A 23,535-nucleotide genomic window follows, 5' to 3' on the forward strand; every position below is an offset into this window, starting at 1 on the left:
AAAAAAAAAAAAAAAAAAAAATGGTTAGCACTGCTTTTCCAGTCAAGATTTCCTGCAAACAGCACCTGCCAATTCTACAAGCCTAGCTTCTCAACCCTCTTCTCCTTGACTTCTTTTTGGCTCTTCCTTCCTTCCTCTTATCCTGTGATCTTTCCTAATGTTAACCCAGCCTGTTCTCACACATACTCAAAACAGAAAGACAAGCCACACAAAAAACAATAGCCAGCTGGGGAAACAAAACGTCTAACAGCTTCAAATATGTCATCACTACAGCTTGCTTCTTGTGTGGACCAAAGGATCCTCTCGTGTAGCTGCTTTAGTGTAGCAGCTCCCTGCCCTTGTCTTTTGTGAATGTCCAGGGCTTTCTCACAGAGGCAAGGTCAGGAGGGAAAGACTAGGAGCAGAGTCCTGGGGCTGACGCTCCACCTCCTGTCTGTGCAAACTCCCAGGAGTAGGCTTTACACAAGGCAGTGCCATTTTGTCATCACTCAAGAACCAGTGCGTGCTTTTAAAGTGGATCTGCTACCTTCAAAGCTTTTTCTGAGACAAAAAGTCTTGCTCTGTTGCCCAGGCTGGAGTACAGTGGTGTGATCTTGGCTCACTGCAACCTCCACCTCCTGGGTTCAAGTGATTCTCCTGCCTCAGTCTCCTGAGTACAGGGTAGCTGGTACTACAGGTGCATGCCACAATGTCCGGCTCATTTTTGTATTTTTATGAGACAAAGGGTTTCACTATGATGGCCAGGTCTGTCTTGAACTCCTGATCTCATGATCCGCCCACCTCAGCCTCCCAAAGTTTTGGGATTACAGGCGTGAGTCACTGAGCCAGGCCCAAAACTTTTTTATGTTTTTGAGACGGAGTCTCACTCTGTTGCCCAGACTGGAGTGCAGTGGTGCAATCTTGGCTCACCACCACCTCTGCCTCCCGGGTTCACACATTTCTCCTGCCTCAGCCTCCCGAGTAGCTGGGACTACAGGCACACACCACCATGCCCGGCTAATTTTTGTATTTTTAGTAGAGATGGGGTTTCACTATGTTGGCCAGGCTGGTCTTGAACTCCTGACCTTTGATCCACCTGCCTCAGCCTCCTTAATTTTTTTGTGAGATAGGATCTTGCTCTGTAGCTCACGCTGGAGTGCAGTGACGAAATCACTGCTCATTGCAGCCTTGACCTGCTGGGCTTAAGCCATTCTCCTGCCTCAGCCTTCAGAGTAGCTGGGAACACAGGAGCTCGCCACGATGCCCTATTAATTTTAAAATTTCTGTAGAGATGCTGTCTTGCTATGCTTCTCAGGCTAATCTCAAACTCCTGGGCTCAGCTCAAGCGATCTGCCTGCTTTAACTTCCCAAAGTGTGGGGATTACAGGCATGTGCCACCTTGACTTCAAAGGTCTTCATTATTTTCCATTGCTCTTGGAATGAAAGCCAAGCTTCTTACCCATGCAGGAGCCAGTCCCAGCTACCTCGTAAACAAGTCTCCGGTGCTCTCTGCTTCCGTCACTAAGCTCCGGCCACACTGGCTTTTCGATTCCTTAATCTGCCCGGACATTTTCCTCTCAAGTGTTCTCCCCAGTCTGGCTTGTTGGAAAGCTCACCTTGTCTCAGTCTTCCTGTGTGGTCGGCTCCTTTTCTTTCTTCAGATCTGGGAACAAATGACACTTCTCAGAGAGGCAAATTCTATCACTTGCACGTGATTTTGTTTTCTTTGTAGCATTCAGCATTGGAGTTTGTTTTTGAGACTGAGTCTTCCTCTGTCCCCTAGGCTGGAGTGCAGTGGCGCCATCTCGGCTCACTGCAACCTCTGCCTCCCAGGTTCCAGCGATTCTCCTGCCTCAGCCCACCACCACGCCCAGCTAATTTTTGTATTTTCAGAAGACACCGGGTTTCACCATATTGGTCAGGCTGGTCTCAAGCTCTTGACCTCAGGTGATCCAGGCGCGTCGGACTCCCAAAGTGCTGGGATTACAGGCGTGAGCCACCGCGCCTGACTGAAGGTATTCTTATTTCTCAGTCTCCATCAGACATGAACGTCAGCTGTAACAGAGCAGGGGCAGGAGCCATGGCAGCCCTACTCACCGGGTGTACCCTTGCGCTAACAATGCCTGGCATATATTTCTGTGCTCAATGATTTGGGCCAGGACCTGAGTCACAGTGGTGAAGAAGACACTACACTTAACACGCTCCAATTCAAACCTATGCCAAAATGTGCTCCTGTCACAGTGCTCCCTGGGTAAATGGCTCTTTACCGAGGCCTTTCTGCTACCTCAGCAAGCTGTGCTGGTATTCCACGTCACCTCAGCTCCCCCTTGAAATCAGACCCCAAATCCTACCACTTTCCAAGATCCTGGTAAAAGTTAAGTTGGACCCCTTACTCCTCCAAGGGCCTCCCCGCTCTAACGGAGTGAATTCTGCGGTCCCCAAGGCCCTCCCTGGTCTGGTCCCTAACCATCTCCTGCCAGTCTCCTCCCAGCTGCTGTCCCCTGGTCCAGCCGGCCTCCTGAGGGCCACGTTCCCAGGTTCTCCTAATTACCTTCTACCTGGTCTCGATGATTCCGCCCTTACGCGCACCCACCCCCTCCCAGCCGGCAACTGCAGGGATCCTTTTAAAACTGTCCGGGACTCCTTAGCTCAAAGCCTTCCACGACTTCCCATTTTTCCTAGAGAAAAAAATCCACTGGGACCTATCCCCGGGCTGCCCGTCAGACCTCAGCGAGCACACCCGGCTCTGGACGCCGTCTCTCGGAGCACTCCCGAAGAGGCCGTTCCCGCCGGGCTCCGGGACCTCCTCAGGGCAGCTCCCCCGCCCCGCCCCCAGGAAGGCGCTTCTCCCCATTACCCTGCGACGCAGCGAGGCCGGCCTCGCCGCATCGCCCGCGCTGCTCTCTGCTCCTCCACGGGCCGCCTGGCTGCCGGCGCAGGACGCATTCGCTAGTCCCCCGACGACTTTGTGCTGCAGGAAAGTCCACGGCGCCACGCTCGGTCCCAGCACAGCGCAGACGCTTAACACACATCGCCGAGCAATGAGGCCCGGAGTCAAAGAGCTTTGCTTGCCCATTCGCAGCGCCCTGGACCTCAAAATCCCCTCCAGCGATCACAGCCCGCAGGCGCCCGAGAGGGGCGTGCCGCCCCGCCCACGCCGGGCCTCGCACTAGGGGGCAGGTCCGAGCGCCAGCGCATGCGCACGGCGAGCGCGCGAGGCATCACGGGGCTCGTAGTCTCCCGAAGGGGCCGCTCCCGGCCTCGCGGCCGCGCCTCCCCACACTACAACTCCCACGGGGCAGCGGGCGCGGCTCCCCGCACCCACCGGCTGGCCTGGCAGGACAGCCACTTCGCGGTCGGGCCCGCCGGCTGCCGCCCGCGCAAGGAGCGGGAAGATGGCGGACTTGGTCGTGGGCAAAGACAAGTGCGGGGAACAGCGGCTCGTCTCGCTGCCCTTGTCCCGCATCCGGGTCATCATGAAGAGCTCCCCCGAGGTGTCCAGCATCAACCAGGAGGCGCTGGTGCTCACGGCCAAGGCCACGGTGAGGGGGCAGGGCGGGGGTGGGGCCGCCTTTGCCCGTTGCGCCCCGCCCCGCCAGGCTCCCGGCACTGCCCAGTCCCCTTAAGCCCGAGCGCCTCCCGCTGCCCTTGCCTGGCTCGCGCGCCCTCCTGTCCCCCTCCCACGCCGGCGCGCGCCGGGGTGCCAGCGCGCCCCCACCCGCGGCGCCCCCTCCCTTTCTCGCGCGTCTTCGCCCCGCCCACCCCGTGCCGCTCCCTCCCTTTCTCTAGTTTCTTCGCCCCATACACCGCGCTCCGCTCCCGCCCTTTCTTGCTCTTTTTCGCTCCTCCTTCCTCGCGCACCTTCGCCCCGTCCACCCCGTCGCGCTCCCGCCCTCTCTCGCGTGTTTCTGTCCCGCAAACCCGTGAGCTCCCAAGTTCCCTTGCGCGCCTTTCGTCCCGCCCACCTGTATGCTCCCGTCGTCCCTCGCGCGCTGCGCCCAGCTTCCGGCCCTACGCCTGGGCTTCGGCGCCAAGAGGTGGTGTCCTCGTTTGGTTTCTTTGGCGGCTCTTTCATTCTTTGGCGGCCCTTTCACCCGCGTCTCCCTATTCCTGGCCTTCCTTTTTCTTGCCGTTGGCCTGCTTCTTTGTTTAGGGGCCCTAACTCCTCCAGTGTCCCGTGTGAGGGGCAGCCGGGCGCTCCACCCAAGTGGCTCGAAGGTTTTTTTCCCGCGGGTCAGGCGCCCCCTCCAGCGGTCCGAAGCCTTCGAGCTCCCCTGCCCCGCGCCACACCTGGCACCTCCTCTAAGAGGAAGCACATCCCCCAGCCAGAATTTAAGAAAATCTAGGAAAGCTAGTTTTATAGCCTGTTCAGCATCCTCCTGGGTGCAAAATAGATTTTGTCTTTTTAAGAAACACTGCGAGGGCCGGGCGCGGTGGCTCAAGCCTGTAATCCCAGCACTTTGGGAAGCCGAGGCGGGTGGATCACGAGGTCAAGAGATCGAGACCATCCTGGTCAACACGGTGAAACCCCGTCTCTACTAAAAATACAAAACATTAGCTGGGCATGGTGGCGCGTGCCTGTAATCCCAGCTACTCAGGAGGTTGAGGCAGGAGAATTGCCTGAACCCAGGTGGCGGATGTTGCGGTGAGCCGAGATCACACCATTGCACTCCAGCCTGGGTAACAAGAGGGAGACTCCGTCCCCAAAAAAAAAAAAAAGAAAGAAACACTGCATCTTGATAGTGTTAGGCTAGATGTTTTTCTGTTCTGAGACTGGGCCATGTTTCAGCTACACAGTTAAAGGTTTTAACTTGCCTTAGATCCTATTTCCCAGTCCCTAGTTGTATTTAAGTACATAATGTCCCTACAGTGTTCGACCAGAACTAAGGAAAATGGGAAATTACAGATTTCTCGCCTGCTTTATTATACCAGAGCCATGTTTTCCTAGAGCCCAGGGAAATAATTACATATTCAGCATTTCACCTGGGGACATTTGTGTTTTACTGTACAATTTCATTTTATTAGTTTTAAGGAATGAGGATTTATGCAGGCACTTATGATCTCTAATTTATTTTTTTGATACGGAGTCTCACTCTGTTCCCCAGACGGGAGTGCAGTGCAGATCTTGCTCACTGCAACCTCCGCCTCCCGGCAAGCAATTCTGCCTCAGCCTCCCGAGTACCTGGGATTACAGCTGCCCTCGGCTGCTTTTGTATTTTTTGGTAGAGCCGGTTTCAACATGTTGCCCAAATTGGTCTTGAACGCCTGACCTCAGGTGATCTTTCTGCCTTGGCCTCCCTAAGTGCTGGAATTACAGGCTTGAGCCACCACGCCCATCCTCATCCCTTATTAACTGAACTAGATGCATTAAAGTCAAAACCTTGAGAAAGAGGCTTAGTTCATCCCTGTAAAAATGAAGACCTGGCCCTGCTTTAAGAACTGGGGTGGGGGAGGGGAAGACGATCAAGTCTGGTTGTTGCATTAGGTCTGAGGATTGTCAGTTCCTAGAAAAGTCAGCAAAATAGGAGGTGTGGTCACTATCGTTGTAGGTGAACCACCTTAGAAACAGTGTATGCAAATAGAAGACAAAATGTATTCCTGAGCCAAACAGAATTTTTGAATGGCTTTTTGCTTCTTTTACTCTGGAGGTTGGTCATTAAACAGTTATGATTCGTATTTTTCATAAGTTAGACATCTAAAATAAGCCTCTGGAAAATGCCTGCTTCTCCGCCAATTTTGGTACTGGCCTTGCTTGCTTTCTGACCTCATGTTTTTCTTTTCCCCAGTGATGTATTATTTATTTTTAAGATGGAGTCTCACTCTGTCGCACAGGTTGGAGTGCTGAAACTTCCAACCTCCACATCCCAGGTTCAAGCGATTCTCCTTCATCAGCCTCCCAAGTGGCTGGGATTACAGGCGCTTGCCACCATGCCCAGCTAATTTTTGTATTTTTAGTAGAGATGGAGTTTTGCCATGTTGGCCAGTCTGGTCTCAAACTCCTGACCTCAAGTGATCCGCCTGGCTCAGCCTCCCAAGGTGTTGGTATTACTGGTGTGAGCCACCGTGCCTGGCCTCCCCAGTGATTTCTTGTAATTTAATTTGAGAAACCAAGATAATCTGAAGTCTTAATGTAATTTTAAGCCTGATAGAAGCTTATCAACAGCATAATTTTAAAAATTAAGCTCTGGGGGCAATTTTCAAAGCACATCTTTCATTTTACTTTTTCATTTTGTTTTAGGAGCTCTTTGTTCAATATCTAGCTACCTATTCCTACAGACATGGCAGTGGAAAGGAAAAGAAAGTACTGACTTACAGTGATTTAGCAAACACTGCAGAGGAATCAGAAACTTTTCAGTTTCTTACAGGTACTTAGTCTTCTAAACATTCTGGTTGAAAAATGAATAGTCATCAATAGCTACTCCCACACCCCTTGCCTCCCTTCTGCTTTGAAGGAATTAGTTTTGCTACTTTTTCCAAGTCTCAAAGGTACTATGAGCTGTCACTGGAAGATGCTTTTAGTCTTGTGTGAATGTGTTTGTAATGTGGTCCACCTAGAACAATAATGAAGCCAGTAGCATGCACGAGATGCTGGTTGGCAGCGTGTGCTGGGCAGTCCTTTCCCTTCCTGCTGCAAGAGGGAAAGCTCAGGATGAGTGTACAGGCCTGTAGTTAGAAGGAGCTTAAGTCTGCCCTGGGGCCAGTTTAGCCTATCTCAGCTAATTGGGCAGGGTTGCTCATAAAGCGGCTCATAGAGACACCATGGTTTGTACTGAGTGGAATGGAAATAGGCCTATAGCATTCGTTAGGAGACAGTGCTAGTTTCTCTGATATTTTACCCAGAAGTAGAGCCTCAATTTCATCTTGTTTTGGAAACTCTTATAGAGGTCAAATCAGGAAGTAGTACATTTTGAAATTTGCGTTACTGTGTTCATAGTCTACCATAATTGCTGATGTAAACTTTATGTTTTTAAGACATATTACCAAAGAAGATTTTAGCTAGTAAATACCTGAAAATGCTTAAAGAAGAAAAGAGGGAAGAAGATGAGGAGAATGACAATGATAATGAAAGTGACCATGATGAAGCTGAATCCTAAACCAAAAAAGTGCTTTGAAACCAGCCTGGCGAGGACTGCCCTGGGCCTGCTCCACTGTCTCCAAGCATACACAACACTGCACACCTTTAGCGTCTTCCAGTGTGTGGGATTCTTTCCAGGCCAAGAATGAGTGCCTCATGCACCTACGCCACAAACAGCCAGAGGGAGAGCGACCCAGACAACAGCCCCACGGCAGGCCCACTCTGCAGCTCAGGCACCAAGAAAGCAGCCGAGACCGGCAGCCATTGCCGGCTGATCTGCAGCTCCAAACTGTAGAGGCAAGGCCAATTTTAACTTTTAAATTTACAATCAATTTTGAAGAGCTTCTACGTATCAGTTATGTAAATTTTCATATATGTATATTTTGGAATCAGTTCTTATAAACAGATTCAGTTTTAGCTGGTCGTATGTTACATTTGAATTTTTGTCTTTTAAGAAAAGTTGTTCAAATATTTTTCTACTGTAAAGAAATATACTTTTCTGTTAAAGATCTGCACTTATTTTTACAGTAAAATGCTTTATTGAGCTAGTTTTAGAGCCCTCCATGGCTCTGAGGCCTTGGTTACTGCCTACAAATTTTGTGAAATTTAAAAATAAGCATTCTAACACTTTTATTCCCACAGAAGAATTCCAAGTCAAATTATCAAATCAAATACAAAATAAGTCTTACCTCTTGTATAAGCATGTTCTAAAAAATAATTGCAAAACATTTGTATGTTTAAGATCTTTCTCATCTTACTGTTCTTTGCTTTAAATTCCTGGCATTTGTTTTTACTGTCTATAAGAGCAAACCTATCATAAGCCCTTTTTTTTTTTTTTTTTTTGAGATAAATGTTTGGTTCTTCTTTTTTCATTATCTTTTTTTTTATTTTTATTTTCTGTTTTCCAGGCTGGAGTGCAGTGGCGCAGTCTTGGCTCACTGCAGCCTCTGCCTCCCAGATTCAAGCGATTCTCTTGCTCAGCCTCCCAAGTAGCTGGGATTACAGGCATGTGCCACCACACCTGACGAATTTTTATAATTCTAGTAGCGACGAGGTTTCACCTTGTTGACCAAGCTAGTCTCGAACTCCTGACCTTAAGTAATTTGCCCGCCTTGGCCTCCCAAAGTGCTGGGATTACAGGTGTGAGCCACCGCACCCGGCCCTCGTTACTTCTTTTTTAAAAATAAAAAAGTTTATAATTTACATTCAGTAAAGTCACCCTTTTTAGTGTCTAGTCTGTGAATTTGGACACACGTCTGGTTTTATCATCAGTCGCTAGGCAGGACGGTTCCATCACCCGTGGCATTCCCCAGTGCCCCTTGTACTCAGACTTGTCCTCTGCCCCCTAGCAGCCACTGGTGTTTTCTGGGCCTCTTGTCTATTAACATTTAATTTTTAGGTTACTATTACTAAATCTTCTAAGAAAAAAAAAAAAAAAACCAAAACATTTACTTTAAAATAAAATAATTAAAAATCTACTCTTTCTTGTACAGTTCTGAGTTTTGACAAATGCAGTCATCACCACCACCACCACAACTAACAACTGCATCATCCTCCAAAAAATCCCCTTGTGGTCAGCGCCTTCCCCACCTTTTACCCTGGCAACCATCAAGCTATTCTCTGTTCCTATAGCAGGTATCAGCAGATTTGTTTCTGGAAAGGGCCATGCGGTAAATAGTTCAAGCTTTGTGGGCGTTTATCGTCTGTGTTGCAGCTACCAAGCTATGCTGTTGCGGTATGCAAGCGGCCAGGTGACACAGGAAGGAATGCAGGCGCTGTGTTTCCATAGTGCTTCATTTTTGCAAATTGAAACTTGAATTTTGTGTAATTTTCATGTCATGAAATACTGTTTTCTCGAACCATTTAATAATGTAAATACTTAGCTTATGTGTCATTAAAAAAATGAATGGATTTGGCCTACAGACCAGTTTGCTGACCTGTCTTTTCCAGAAGGCCGTATAAATGGAATCATTGAGTGTGTAGCATTCGAGTCTGCAGTTTTTCTGTTTAGCAGAATGCATTTGAGATACATCCGTGTTGTCACAGGTATTAGAAGTCCATTTCTTTTCTTGCTGAGTAGGATTCCATTGTATGGATGTAATTGTTTATCCATTTTCCACATATATGGAAAATTACCCATTTGGATTGTTTCTAGTTTTGATGACTATAATTTTTTTTGGTTGAGATAGGGTCTCTGTTACCCAAGCTGGAGTGCAATGGCATGATTCTGGCTCACTGCCACTGCCATCTGGGTTCAAGTGATTCCTGTCTCAGCCTCCTGAGTAGCTGGGATTACAGGCATGCATCACTATACTTGGCTCATTTTTTTTGTATTTTTCAGAGAGGTGGTTTCACCATGTTGGCCAGGCTGGTCTCTAACAACTCCTGACCTCAGGTAATCTGCCTGCCTCAGCCTCTCAAAGCGCTGGCATTATAGGTGTGAGCCACCATGCCTGGACTTGATGACTATAATTAATAAAGCCCTATAAACACTTGTGTACAGGTGTTTTTTTGAGATGGAGTCTCATTCACTGTGATGCCCAGGCTGGAGTGCAGTGGTGCCATCTTGGCTCACTGCAACCTCTGCCTTCAGGTTCAAGTGATTCTCCTGCCTCTCAAGTAGCTGGGATTACAGGTGTGCGCCACGCCTGGCTAATTTTTGTATTTTTAGTAGAGACAGGCTTTCACCCTGTTGGCAGGCTGGTCTCAAACTTCTGACCTCAAGTGATAACACCTAATTAATTCAGCCTCTGAAAGTGCTGGGGTTATAGGTGTGAGCTGCCGTGCCTGGCCTGAAGTTTTTTTTTTTTTTTTTTTTTTTTTGAGATGGAGTCTCACCTTCTTGCCCAGGCTGGAGTGCAGTGGCCTGATCTTGGCTCACTGCACCCTCTGCCCACTGCCGCCTGGGTTCAAGGAGTTCTCCTGTCTCAGCCTCCCGAGCAGCTGGGATTACAGGGCCTTGCTCATGATGGGCTTAGCTGAGCGACTTCTTACTTCATCCTTTCTCATGCTGCAAGAGCAGAAACAGCCAGCTATCCTAGCTACCGTGGCTCTTCCCACTCTTGTTCAACTCATACCTGTGGTTTTCATCCCCCAAACCCAAATCGTCGGGTAGTGCCCAGCTCTGCCAAGTACATTCTTCAAGGACAGGGCTCTGGACTTCCACCCTTAAGGAATGCTTCTGCTTCGGAAACCGGAATCATAACCTGTGCAGAGGAAGTCCGTGAGGAATTGAAGAGGTTTGGAAGAGGCAGCTGTAAACAGGAGGACTTTTATTTAATTTTTTGCTGACATACTATGAGGCAAAACAAAATTGACACCATACAAAATAACTTTATAAAATATCATTCACATATTTTATCAGATTTACAGCATTCTGTGCATGTTAGGGGTTATGTAAGGAGGTGAAAAAAACACTATGCCAAACTTTTAGTATTAGTTTATATACACACAGTAAGAAACAGAACAAGTCACTGTTTGTTAGGGTTTCCATGAATTTATTGCAAAAATAGTGCAAACTACTTCACCTAGTAAGCTGTAAAAACAAACTAGAAAGGACCCAGCTAAGCTTAAACATGACAATAGATGCTCAGTTTCTCAGCATGTAGCTTTCTTCACCAGTTCTATCTTGACAATCAAGACAACTCCCCATCTGTTCAGTTTAGGGTGAGTGCTGAGGAATAGAGAAATGTGAAGACGGGCTCTCTGGAGAGACCAGAGGCTCGGGCTGCCTGATTTCAGCAACACATTTAGGATCATGCTACTTCCTCAATCACAACTTTTCTGAGGTCTGTGTTGAAAAGAAAAAAAAAAAAGTGACATGATTTTTAACCTTGACCTTAGAAATAAGTTATCCAACCTCTTGATGACATGGAGAAACGAATTAAGAAAGCAGCATGAACAGAAAGGATTCAGAACATTATTGTCTGCTTATCCACATAGTATCCGTCTCCTCAGGTGTATGCGGCTAAAGTGTTATTCTAATACAGGGCAACCTTCGAGCCAGATATTGCAGCAAGTTTAATTTTTTAATTTTTGTTTTTTTTTAGTTTATTTTTTAAGGATACTATATCTCTACAAGAGTAATTTTTAAATTTCTTTCAACAGTCTATTGGGGTCCAAAAAGCATATATCTAAACAAAAATAACAAAAGCAAAACAAAATGCTACATGTAGAAGCTAAAGAAAGAAAATGCAGCATATTCAGGTTCTTTTTCTTGAGGTACCTATATAAATTTAATCACCTGCCCCAAAGTCCTCTCGTTAGGTTAAAAACACAATGCGTCCTGGGGGGCCAATTGCAGGGCACGCCTTATTACTGAGAAAGTGCAAGAATGCTGATCATCTTATGCAGCATACTAAAGGATGATTTACTCTTTACAAAATAGAGCTTAAGTATCAACCTGATGGAAGTTAGAAAATTAAAAACATTTAAGTAGAATCATCTCTCTCTATTTTTGAGATCCTGCAGCAACAAGCCTCCCAAATCAACTTTCAAAGTTCTGCCAGTAAGGAATGTTGGTTCTCTTGTAAAATTCAGAGATCTCTTTAAAATAGTGAAACTATGTACTACAGGAAAGATCCCTAATTTGTATTTCTTATTGGTATAAAATCAAATTCTTAAGACTCCAAAATATTGTTACCTCCAAAGAATTAAGTAAAAAAAGATCGCCATAGTAGGAAAAGTTCTAGAATTGTAAACTGCCAAATACAAAAGCATGGTAAGTCATCACCCTATCTCAATTTCTTACCTGTCAGAAAGCCTTCCCAACTCACAGGCACATGGGCCACTGCTGAATGCAGGCCTCCGCCTCCACAAAGCCATGAGCTCTGGCTCGCCCCTTTCTGTCCATGGTCATTAGCACCTCCACCAGGTAGGTCAGGAGAGATGAAATCGACAACAGTCCGTTTGCTGCTTATGAAATAAACTCTTATAAAATGTGCCAGAGGAAGAGGGTGTATGAATGGCCAGAAAAGCAATGATGAGCGTACTTGGGAATTTTTCTGGCCACCCCTCCACTGGCACAGAAAATGAAGTGATGAGCTGTAAATATGTGCATAGAGGAGTTTGGACTTTATTGTTTGTAAAATGTGAAGATTTGCTCTTGGACATTTTTTTTTCTTTTCACGGGGGGCAGTCGGGATTCTAATACACTGTGGCAGTTGGCTGGGGGAAAGTCTATCAAATTCCACGACCAATTGGACTTTTCTCCCCACCTGGAATATAAAATATGTAGTCTCATACTGATTTTTTTCAATGCATGGGGGTTCAACATAAAAGGCACAAATAAATAAAAATATCATTAAATAAACGGAAATTACAATTTCAAGTTTCATGTGGAGTTGTATCTCACTGTTTTGGTTACTTTTTCCAATTTAATTTGACAGACTTAGTAATAGCACCCAACTGTTTAACTGAGGTAGATCCACATTGTAAAGAAAGCTGGGTCCCTTCCATTTTATCTCTAAATTTATGATGCTTTTATGAAAACAAAAATCCATTTAAATCATATGCAGAAGAAATGACAGGTGGTACTACCTGAAGAAAGCTTAGAACATGAGCAGGTTTGCAAATAAGACCTACGCCCAAATTGCACTCTCCATCAGCCATACAGAAATCTCAGACTGGAAGGGGAAAAAAACAATCAAACATGAGAAAAAAAAAAAAAAAACCCTGAAAAAGTCACAAGACTTTCAGAACAGGTCTTTTTGACTGACTGTCACAGAAATGCGCAATGGTCCATTTTCATCAAGCTATGGCAATAGCCAAGCTAGACGAGAGAGAGAGAGAGAGACAGAGACAGAGAGAGAGAGAAAGAGACAGAGAGGTGTATCACCGAATACTTCCCTTTTTAACTCCAGAAAAAATAACTTGAATTATGATACAGCATCTCGATCTGAACAGTTTACACTCACTCTGCCTAATATTTTTGCATACTCTGAAACTCACAAATTTAACATCTGATTAAGGCTTAATTTAAAGTGGCTTCGCCACCTAGTATCATGCAAGCATGGACATCTTCAAGACACACAACATGGTATTCAACTAAAGACAATGACATGAAGCCTCAGAATTGTATTTAGCAGGTACTATAATTTTATAATTAATTTTACAATTCATGTAGCAAATGGAAAATCATACAGAGAGGCCAATGTATATAAATAAGAGTTTATACAGAAACTGTCAATTTACAAAACAGCACTGCATGGTTTCTATATTGCAAGCACAAGACATGGTCAACAGTTCCACCGTACAGGGAGAAACAAGCCCGTGGACAACACATAGAGTACCACCTGAAACGAGGCCCTAGAGCTGCTCAGCTTCTTAGAAAATAGTGAACTGGTCATTATACATTTTGATTCAAAATGTCTTCTAAAGTGTTTTTACTGTGGGAGAAAATTAAGAAGGGGCAAAAATCCATCTATGGAACTTTTGAATTCATTTTTGGTTCTTTTTCAATTATTTTATAAAAATAAAATAAAACTAGAAAAATTGATAAAACTAAGGGTTAAAACCCCTCAATATGTATTAGGTAAGTAATCTGAAGTGTACCAGAGGTAAGAAAAAGCTGGATTTAGATACTACATTCTTTTCCTGTATTTAATGAGTAATTAGCCACTTTGCTGCACAGAAACTTATAAATTATTCTCTCAAAACTTTTTTAAAAATAAAAACTTGCTTGCCTCTACAGTTATAAAACATGAATTCATACCTTTAACAACTACATTAAAATCCACTATCAAACTCAGGCCTGGAATTTCAACGCCACGCCACCCTCCACACTAGGGTTTCAGTCGCGCATGTTTGTTTGGCTTTAAAGAGGAATTGGAATCGCCGCCACAGCGCTCCCTCTGCAGCCTGTGCCTCTGCGGAGGGAGAGGCCATTCCTCGAAAGGATGTAGGGTTGGGGGAGAAAGAGGAGAGAGCCAAGAGGAACCACCAAGAAGAACTTGTTAGGTATTTAAGAAATAAGTGGCCAGGCGCGGTGGCTCACGCCTGTATTCTCAGCACTTTGCGAGGCTGAGGTGGGCAGATCACGAGATCAAGAGATCGAGACCATCCTGGTCAAGGTGGTGAAACCCCGTCTCTACTAAAAATACAAAAATTAGCCTGGCATGGTGGCGTGCGCCTGTAGTCCCAGCTACTAGGGAGGCTGAGGCAGGAGAATCGCTTGAACACAGGAGACAGAGGTTACAGTGAGCCGAGATGGCACCACTGCACTCCAGCCTGGTGACAGAGCGAAACTCTGTTTCAAAACAAAAAAAAAGGACATGGGATTACTTCCCCGCTTAAAACCAATAAAATCACCCCTTGACAGGGAAAGGTGGCTTCTCATTAGGCCACTGGCCAAGAAACTGCTCAATACCTGGCTTGAAAAAGCTAGAGATAAAAATTGCCTGTCGGGTAAGTCAAAACTCGTGTCCCACGTGCACAGTTCAAGGTGACAGCACACCTAAGTAAGCGGTTTCCTAGGAAGCCACAAAACAGAGCAGCAGCAATGAAGAGCGTTCCAAAATGAGGGTCACAGGACTGAATAGCACCTTACAGCGGAGGACTTCACACACATTCTACAAAGACATGATTCCAATTCCTTTTAAAAAAAAAACCTACTTCCATTACAATAAATACTCTTGTCAAGTGACTATGAGAACAAGACCACCAGGCTTTGCTGATGGTCATGGTCAACGCCTAAGAGATGGGTCTTGCACCAATCTCCCGCGATCCTGGCAGAGGGGGACTTGGTCAGGGTATGGGAGAAACCACGCGACTGGAACCAAGTGTTTTCCGAGACCAAGTGCATCCTCCGTGGCTCCAGACCACGTGGCATCACAGTTTACAAGTCAGGGGCTGAGGAGCGGAAAGAAAGCTTCCAAGGCTGGAGGTCCATGCCTGCCTTGTGGAATGGCACTGGCTTAGTTCCCCAGAGAAACGCAGCCCCACATGATTCTGAAAGGACACTGAGGACCGGACTTTAAAGGCACAGAGTCTAAGACTGGGTCTTCCAGAACGCGATCAGGCTGGCGCTGGTGGAGACCAGAGGAAGGCCTGGGCACCACCGGCCTCTTGGGACAGAGGGGCCTGCCCTCTCCCACCCAAGACTGCACACACAACTCCCAGAGTTCAAAGGAGCCCTGGACCCCTACACGAGCACCTGATCTATGAAGTCGCCTGCATGGCGCCCCGCTGGCCGGTGGCATGGGGTGTTCTTGGGATCAACTCACTCATTTTAAGGACCTTGAAGCTGCAGAAAGAACTGAATAAGAATGGCCCCAATGTCCATTTCCTGGAGACACTTGGGGGAAAGAGTTAATATTTGGTGTTTTAGCTTTAACTCTGAACTACTTAAATCCAAGGTGGTTTTAAATAGGAGATAATTCAGCCTCTTCCTACCCCCCCAAAAGGGAGTTGGGGGGGTGAGGTGAGGACTTAACCCTCTAGTCATACCACCCGCGGCATTTAAAGACCTAACAACACATCTAAAATTTCCACACCAACCAGTAAGATAGAAACGTGTTAACAAAAGCACCAGGAATCCTCAGTTCTCTCACTTCTGAGTAAATTCTTAGGAACGCTGAGACGGTGGGAGACGCAGGTGAGGGAAGCTTGCGGTGGATCTGCAAGCCACAGCTCCATGACCAAGTCGAGGAGCGAGCCGCTGCAGTCTCCCCAAACACCCTGGACCAGATTCGGGCAGAAAGCCCGAGGCCAGCCCAGTGGAAACGAGCAGCCAATACCCAGGGCGGCAGGCAGTGGGACACCCACCCCCCACCCCGAGTGCCCAAGCCTCTCGAGGTCTGTTCACATGGAACAGTGTGGTGGCAGAATGACAAAACATTCTGAGAGACTGCAAAGGACACTTAGCTCTTCCGGAATTCAAGCGCTCAACACAGCGTAGAAAGCATGAAACCCAGAACAGCAGCGTTAAAGGCAACCGCTTCCAGGTAATGACTGTGAACCCCCAGGGCCAAATTCAATGTCTGCTGAGCCCCCAACATGAGGGCGGGGGGGCCCCCTCCAAACACCCAGGCGCCTCCAACTGTGAGACCATCGCCTGTCAACTCAGGAGTAAACTGATGGAGATGTTTTGCAGCGAGCGCTCACCTGAAGATGGGGGATCACAGGGAACCCAAAGCAAGAAGCGAAAGAGGCCCGGGTCCGCAGCACAGTGTAGGGGGAAATGACATTTCTGACAGCAAAGTGGTTAATCATGGGGAGGGGTGTTCAGAGCCAACCGCGCTCCCAGAACTGACTTCCTCCAAGTGAGCTGTGCAAAAACTTCAAACACCAGCTGTGGGCCCTGAGTTCTTTTCAAACAAAGGACCCTGGATTAGAACAGAAGACTTTGCTTTCAACCCTTAGTTTGTTTTGCAGTAGAGAGTGAGAGTAACCCAAGGTCCCAAAGTCAAAGGCCAATGGCATCTGCATCGTCCTTGAAACCATGCAACTATTTTAAATCTATTACTTGCATGAGAGTTGGTGTTGAAGCACCTTCGTGATTTTACAGAGCGTATAAAAGGGAGGACAGGATAGAGGAGGCCATTCGCAATCCATTTGTAGGTAAAGCAGAAAAAAAAGTGCTTTCTTATATTAAACAGGAAAGTGGAAAGCCGGGTAGGACATAGGCTATCTCAAGGTTTTGCCACGCGCAGCCCTGCGCAGATGCTCCCGCCAGCATGAAGGACAGCACGCTGTCCCGTGCAGAGAGCCCTCCCATGCTGTTCCTGCCGACCGGAGAATCCTAGCATCTCAGAGCTGCGAGGCACGGAGGCGACCCTGGCCCACCTGACCCAGCAGAGGAGGAGGGGGCTGCCTGTGGGTCACAGTATGGCACACACATTTTCAAGCCAGAACTGAACAGATAGATGTTCACAATTCAGTTTATTCAGGCAACGTCTTGGCTGTTTTCAGTGTGGACAGCTACACTTAAGAGCAAACATGATGAATCTACTGGGAATTCAGAGGTAGCCTTTAACTGCATTTTTTTTTTTTTTTTAACTAAAAGGTATTTAGGAACCACCTTCTGTAGTAATTTGGCTAAGCCAATACATTCACTTTAGACAATAACATGGCAAAACACATCCAAAGAAGCATAAGTGAGGGCACCGTAATGGCACTGGTGTGACTTGGACACACGCACAGACTGGTGTGGGCTGAAAAACTCCTTGCTAGGTCTGACACAGGGTAGCCTGACCACAGAGTGACACACGGGGGCTACGGCACATGCTGCTACTCTGGCAACACGACCGGCACAAATGATGGCTTTGACACGACAGTGACCTCATGGCTTAAAAATGACTCTGACCACAGAGAGGCAAAGGAGGCCCTCGCGTTCTAGCAGCAGGCACAACAGGTGCCTCCCGTCCGGACTGCCCAGCGCTGGGTAGAACTCGGAGACCACGCATTGGAGAGCCATGGCAAGCGACGAGGAATCAAACAGATCAAAACAGCATTCACAAGACTGCAACGAGCCCGCCTAGGACTAAACCATCAGGCATCAAGAGACCATGTTCTCCCAGTAACAGACCTAAAACTTCCCTTCAGAAGAAAAAGAAAACGAGGCGTATTTGTCCTTCATCAATGGTCAACAGACACAAAGCTCATGGGCGGAACAAAGTTAAGTCCACACAACTCTAACACATAATACTGAATACGAGGCAGTGTCTCCACAACAGAGCCCCGTGTGTATTCATATCACTTCTACCAGAAATCTATTTACAATCATCTCAAACAAGTACAGCAGATGCGAAGCTGGACATCGTATAAAGAAGTTGTCAAAAAATCAGTGCAATTATTTTGAGTTGAAGATTTTCCTTACAAAAGAGAGTCAGCATGTGTGTGTGTGTAACAGGGGCACCCGCATGACAAAGTCACATGTGCACTGCATCTACACCGAAAAGCGTCACAGCAGACGAAACTGCTGGCGCGGCAGCTAGAGCACAACTTCTCAGTCACTTTGGGGAAGGGCTTCAAACATAAATAAAATACTCGCGTTCTGCAAGTGAGGCGCATGAGCACTGAGGAAGTTTCTGTTTCTATTTATTGTACATTCCTTTTCTCATGAGCGTGAGAGATGGGTCAGAGAGAGGTCACAGGAGAATGTCGTATGGCTTGTCTGGGCCACTGGGATTGTCCACTGTCTGGATTATGTCAACTTCTAAAGCTCCTGCTAATGGAACTGCCTTATGTGTATGAAAATGCCCATGAAAAATCCTTTTGACTGCCCAGCGGGTCACGGTCCTGCTGAAGGACACACCCAGTTCCCAGAGGCGCAGGGAACAAGCCACCAGCCACCAGCACGAGCAGCCAAGAAGCCGCCCCAGCCCCAAGGCCTCCCGGGGACATGCCGGTGTCCGGCCACCTGACTCAGGGTCAGTCAATCCTTAGCATATTGTATCAAATATATAATTTGACTGAAAAACTGCCTTGTAAAAATAAAATTTAAACCACCCTGCAGACCAATGTAAAATTACACGGCTGCATATATAAAAAAAACAATTCATCCAGAAAAATCACATTTGTGGCTTTCAAAAATAAATCATCCAGCAAACTTGAAGGTAAACATTAGGTAATTTATAAAAATTGGGGAAGTAATTCCTATCATATCCATTAGGTACCACATGCATTGGAATATCTGTGTTGGCCAAACCAAACCAAATCCGAGCAGAAAGAAAAAAATAAATAGCAACACTTGCATTTAACAGCAATAAAAGTAACAAATAACAACAATAAAAACCCCAGCCACTAACCCCGCTCCAGGAAGTGAACTGACATGACCTGTTCTAACGCGCAGTCACTGGGGTAAACATTAGTGATAGCAGTTTAGGTCAGCCTCTGACAAACAACGCGGCGGTCACTGCCTGCTCCCTACAGCTCCCTCTCGGGCAAGCTGGACAATGGCCACGCATCGTTTGTGATTCTAGAGTGCAAACGTTCATTCAAAGGAGTGTGAGACCACCACTGAAAAGCATCATCATCTTCAACGGGCAGACCCTAACGTGCTATCAAAATTCTCCATGTGAAGACGGCTTGAACCAGAGAAAACCAAACCCTACGGAAAATAATCCCCTTCTAGAAGTACAGCTATGCATGCCCAGTTTTACAAAATCTCTCCAAACCAGGAAAATCTGAGCTTGGGGTACACAAACAACAGGTTGGTGGCTTCCCACCACCGAAGATCTCTCCCCTGAGGGCAGCTTTCCACGGCTCGCCGGGTGTTCGTGTCCATTAACTGCTTTGCCGTTACAGCAAGAACTTGTCAAATGGGACAGGTTAGGGGCAAAAGGATGGGAGTATGTTAATGCTTTCAAAAAGTGAACATGTAAAAATATACCAGGAAGAAGTCCCAGTACAGGAATCAAATTGGGAGACCTCTTTTAAAGAGATGAGATAAAATCCCAGTTTTTCTTTTAAACAAACCCAGACTTCTACGTCGTTATTTTAACATTCAGTTTGCTTAAAGCAAGGCACACCTTACTTAGTGGGATGGGGACAAAGCCAGCGAGTGGGCACCCCTCAAATCTGAACAGGCCCGGGTATTTTGGGGAGGACAGCCGTGGACAGGGAAGGAGGAGGCCCCAGGCACCTGTACAATCAGTTGCTCAGACGCTGGGGAAGGGGCCGCCTCTGGCTTCCACGTGAATAGGGCTGGGACCTACCCTAATGTACTCTGAGGTTGTACACTGTCTCAAAATTTAGCCTAATGATGCAGGGATTGCTAGAAATTTGAGAAAACAACTGTTTACCTGAGAAATTGTAACTACAGCCATTTAAACTCTGAATCATCAGACATGTACAAAGGTGTGCAGCCAACCCAGCTGGAGATGTTTGGTCTATTCATGTTTTTAGTATTATAAGTTTTATAAAACAGGCGCAGGGCTATAAGAAGTACCCTTCTCAAAGTACTTTGACCCACTAAAAGAAAACTTTGCTTCAAAAGGATTTAAGAAAAAAATTGTAGTTCTACTTTTCTGCCAGCTCAGTCTGTCCCATGCACCCACTCAGGAAGTATCCCCTCCCTGCTGGGGGTTGCCAGGGCTGGGTCCTCAGGCCCCAGGGAGCCCAGGGCCGTGGCCATCACTTAGAGGCAGATGCCAGGCCAGCCATGAAGTACCTCCTCAGGAGGTAGGAGCAGGCCCACAAATCTGCATTATAAACAAGAACCACCACCATCCCCCAGACAGAGAGCCTGATGCGGGTGGAAGAAACACACCTTTGAGACACATGGTTCCAGATAATTCTAAAAATGGCTGGAAACTAATCTAATTTCAGATGTGAAAAGTTTATTAGTCAAAAGATTCCCCCTTAGCTTGAATGCATCTGTTAATTTAAGCTGCGAGCGTCTCTGTCTCCTTCTGAAAACAGGAGAAAGTGCCCTGGCCTACAAAACAACAGGGAATTGCGGCTTCTTAGGGTGGGGGCTTCTGTCATTTAAAAAAAAAAAAAAAAAAAAAAAAGATACAGCCAAAAGAGACTAATGCCGTTAATAAGACACACACACACACAGGGACACACACACACACACACACAGGGACACACACACCACTCTGAGGACACATCTTCACAAATAATAGTCATCCCTTTGTCATTGCCGCCAACATCCAGGCGAGGCTCCGGGGACCCCCCAACCCGTGGCTCGCCACCCCTCCCGCCACCTCCGAAGCAGCTGAGCACGAAGGCGGAGGGGGTGCCGCTCAAAAGCAAGCAGCTCCTTTGGCACCCCACCCCACCGCAGTGCCGAGGTAAGTGTCACGCAGGGCCGGGGAGGGGACAGCAGCAGGAAGAGGGGACCTATGGAGCGCAGAGCAGCACTAGGGGAGGCTCGCCTCCTTCCTGACGCCTCTAATGGAACATGGATTGGAGTCTTACTGAAGCTGTACAGAGACAAAAAGCCCACTTAGCACAAACAGCCGTCTGTTCTTAGCCTTCAAAACCGTCCGTGGTGTCACTCTTAGTGCAACGGTTTCTAAATTGGCACACCCACGTCTGGGGCCCCCAATGCAAACCCCAGCAGAATGCCCCGTGCCCTCTGCTGGCCTTGCCATCCTCGGGCCTCCCAGGGCCAGGCAGGCTCCTTCACTGTGACCAACGGCCTCACACCCAGCAGAGCCACCACCAATAGCTTTCTATGAATCTCAGTGCATACATCTATGAACCTCATCTGACAAAAGCGCACACAGAGCGGGGAGAGGAGTGCGCCCCACACATGAATGTGTTTCCCAGCAATGCAAGAATAAATTACTTCCACTTGTGCTTCATTAGCTGAGTGACACACGGGGATGAGGCGGCAGGGAGGGTGGCGAGCAGTGCGGAGGGCACACCCGCCCCTCCCGAGGGTACAGGCTGCACAGTCTCCACGGGGGGAGGTGGGCTGCTGTCACGTTAAGTCAATTGCATATTCCTGTACTTAAGCACTAAGAACTGAGAGGCGGTCCCACCCCCAGGCTCCAAAACACTCTTGATATGCTAAACAGATCACAGAAGCACCCCATAGTCAATAAAATGAAAAAACAGCATCTATCTATCACATTAATACTGCAAACCAGATATATATATTTTTCTCTTACATTAAAGACATGACAGTGAAAAAGGATTGTACTGTATTTATCACCACAGACCCGTATTCTTTAGAAACTTTGGAAAATAAATGTCACAGTCCTATAGGACAAATCTGATGATTAGACTGTCAGTATATTGTCTTTTTTCTTTTTTTTTTTTAAATACATTTTTATTAAAATGGCACTTGTCTGCCAACCTCTCTGGACCTGGAAATGCTGTAAACACACGGGGCCCACCTTCTGCCACTGCTCCTTGGTTCAGGCTGGGTGAAGGGCGGTGCTGGCAGAACACGGCACCTGCAGACGCCTCTGCACGGCCACCTGCTCTTGGCTGAGGAGCTTGGGTGAGCCACGCCTGGTAATCAGCTTTAGTGACAACATCAGAATGTTCAAGGCTTTAAAACCACAACTGTGTTTTGTGTTGCTTTCTCTCTCAGAAGATTCACAGCTAGTTTGAGCCCATCAATTTCATAGAGAATCATGTATTAAAAACAAGTAAATTGAATGACCAAATAAATTAAAAATGTTTTAAAGCCCTGAGTTCATAGACTGGTTTTAGGAGATTTTTAGGAAACACGGGACTCTATTTTAGTAAGCAGCTTATAGATTTTAGCAAACCATATTTCCTACGACATTGGGTTCTCATACAGGTCTGCAGTTCAAAATCCAAGTTTGAAATCTGGGACGGAAGGCATTCTGGAAAACGGAGAATCTAATAAAATCAATGACGTCTCATGTTCGATGCTGGCTGTCACGGAAGGGCTGGCCGTCTGTTGGTCTGAGTGTAGCTGGTCTCGTGAATCCCCCTCAATACACAATCGCTAAACACTAAAACATGTCAAGCAAAGTACATGGTGCGCAGAGTGTCTTGGTGAACCTGGACCGCCTTGGCCAGTGCTTGGTGGTCTCGCCCGTTACTCTGCCCAGAGGTATGGCTTCCTTCAGCACTGCAGGGATAAGAGAGAGAGAGAATGAGAATACGCCGCCTTAATGTGCCATGAGGCGGTGCAACAATAACTAAGTCAGGATGGCGCGTGGGGCACCCCTTCTGGAGTGCTGGCTCCGCCACTGGGGCCCTGCCGCTTCGCCTTCCGGAAAAGCCGCTGCCAATACCCGTGCCAAAAGCACAGCCCTGCCGTGACCTCCAGCCAGGCATGCCACTTACCTGTCATGTTCCTTATCCACCAGGTGGTACCTGGCCCGGAAGGCCACCAGGTGAGCGTAGTATGCTGGCGCCGGGATGGACACGGAGCGTGTGCAGCGCACGTAGGTGTGACACAGCTGGTAGGTTAGAATCTGCAGCTCATCAGAGGAGAAACGATTGTCATCCCAAAGGACGTGATAGTGCGAAGGCCTGCTTGTCCCCTAAAAGCAGATCAGAAAGTTGGATAGTTGGACTCCCCATCAAATCTTTAAAAGGATACTGTGTAAAAAAAAATTTAAAAAAAGGCTGGGTGCAGTGGCTCACACCTGTAAGCCCAGCACTTTGGGAGGCCGAGGCAGGTGGATCACCTGAGATCAGGAGTTCGAAACCAGCCTGACCAAGGTAAAACCTGTCTCTTTAAATAAAAAAATGCAAATTTTTTTCAAAAAAAGGATACTGTGGAAGAATATTTATATGTGTATTATTAAAAATGCATCATAGGCCAGGCGCGGTGACTCACGCCTATAATCCCAGCACTTTGGGAGGCCAAGGCGAGGGGATCACGAGGTCAGGAGTTTGAGATCAGCCTGGCCAACATAGTGAAATGCTGTCTCTACTAAAAATACAAAAAATTAGCCAGGTGTGGTGGTGCACGCTGTAGGCCCAGCTGCTCGGGAGGCTGAAGCAGGAGAATCACTTGAACCTGGGAGGCGGAGGTTGTGGTAAGCCGAGATTGTGCCACTGCACTCTAGCCTGGGCAACAGAGTGAGACTCTGTCTCAA

The 23,535-nt window shown here is 47.2% G+C and overlaps 2 protein-coding genes across 2 annotated transcripts in view; one reads left to right on the forward strand and one right to left on the reverse strand.

The window, feature by feature from the left end:
• The first annotated feature begins 3,176 nt into the window (after nucleotides 1-3,176).
• Nucleotides 3,177-7,795, forward strand: CHRAC1 (chromatin accessibility complex subunit 1). Its single transcript, XM_017501691.2, has 3 exons — nucleotides 3,177-3,521; nucleotides 6,218-6,344; nucleotides 6,952-7,795. The coding sequence occupies exons 1-3, from the start codon at nucleotides 3,375-3,377 to the stop codon at nucleotides 7,071-7,073; spliced, it is 396 nt and encodes a 131-aa protein (XP_017357180.1). The 5' UTR covers nucleotides 3,177-3,374; the 3' UTR covers nucleotides 7,074-7,795.
• A 6,859-nt stretch (nucleotides 7,796-14,654) lies between these two features.
• AGO2 (argonaute RISC catalytic component 2) overlaps nucleotides 14,655-23,535 on the reverse strand; it is a 64,630-nt gene continuing 55,749 nt past the window's right edge. The window contains exons 17-18 of the mRNA XM_017501692.2: nucleotides 22,775-22,974; nucleotides 14,655-22,556 (exon numbers count right to left, since the gene is read on the reverse strand). Coding sequence (XP_017357181.1) covers nucleotides 22,448-22,556; nucleotides 22,775-22,974 — 309 coding nt within the window. The 3' untranslated portion in view covers nucleotides 14,655-22,447. The remainder of the gene's footprint in view (nucleotides 22,557-22,774; nucleotides 22,975-23,535) is intronic.

This window comes from Cebus imitator, unplaced genomic scaffold (assembly GCF_001604975.1).
Source record: "Cebus imitator isolate Cc_AM_T3 unplaced genomic scaffold, Cebus_imitator-1.0 Scaffold284, whole genome shotgun sequence".
Taxonomy (NCBI): Eukaryota; Metazoa; Chordata; class Mammalia; order Primates; family Cebidae; genus Cebus; species Cebus imitator.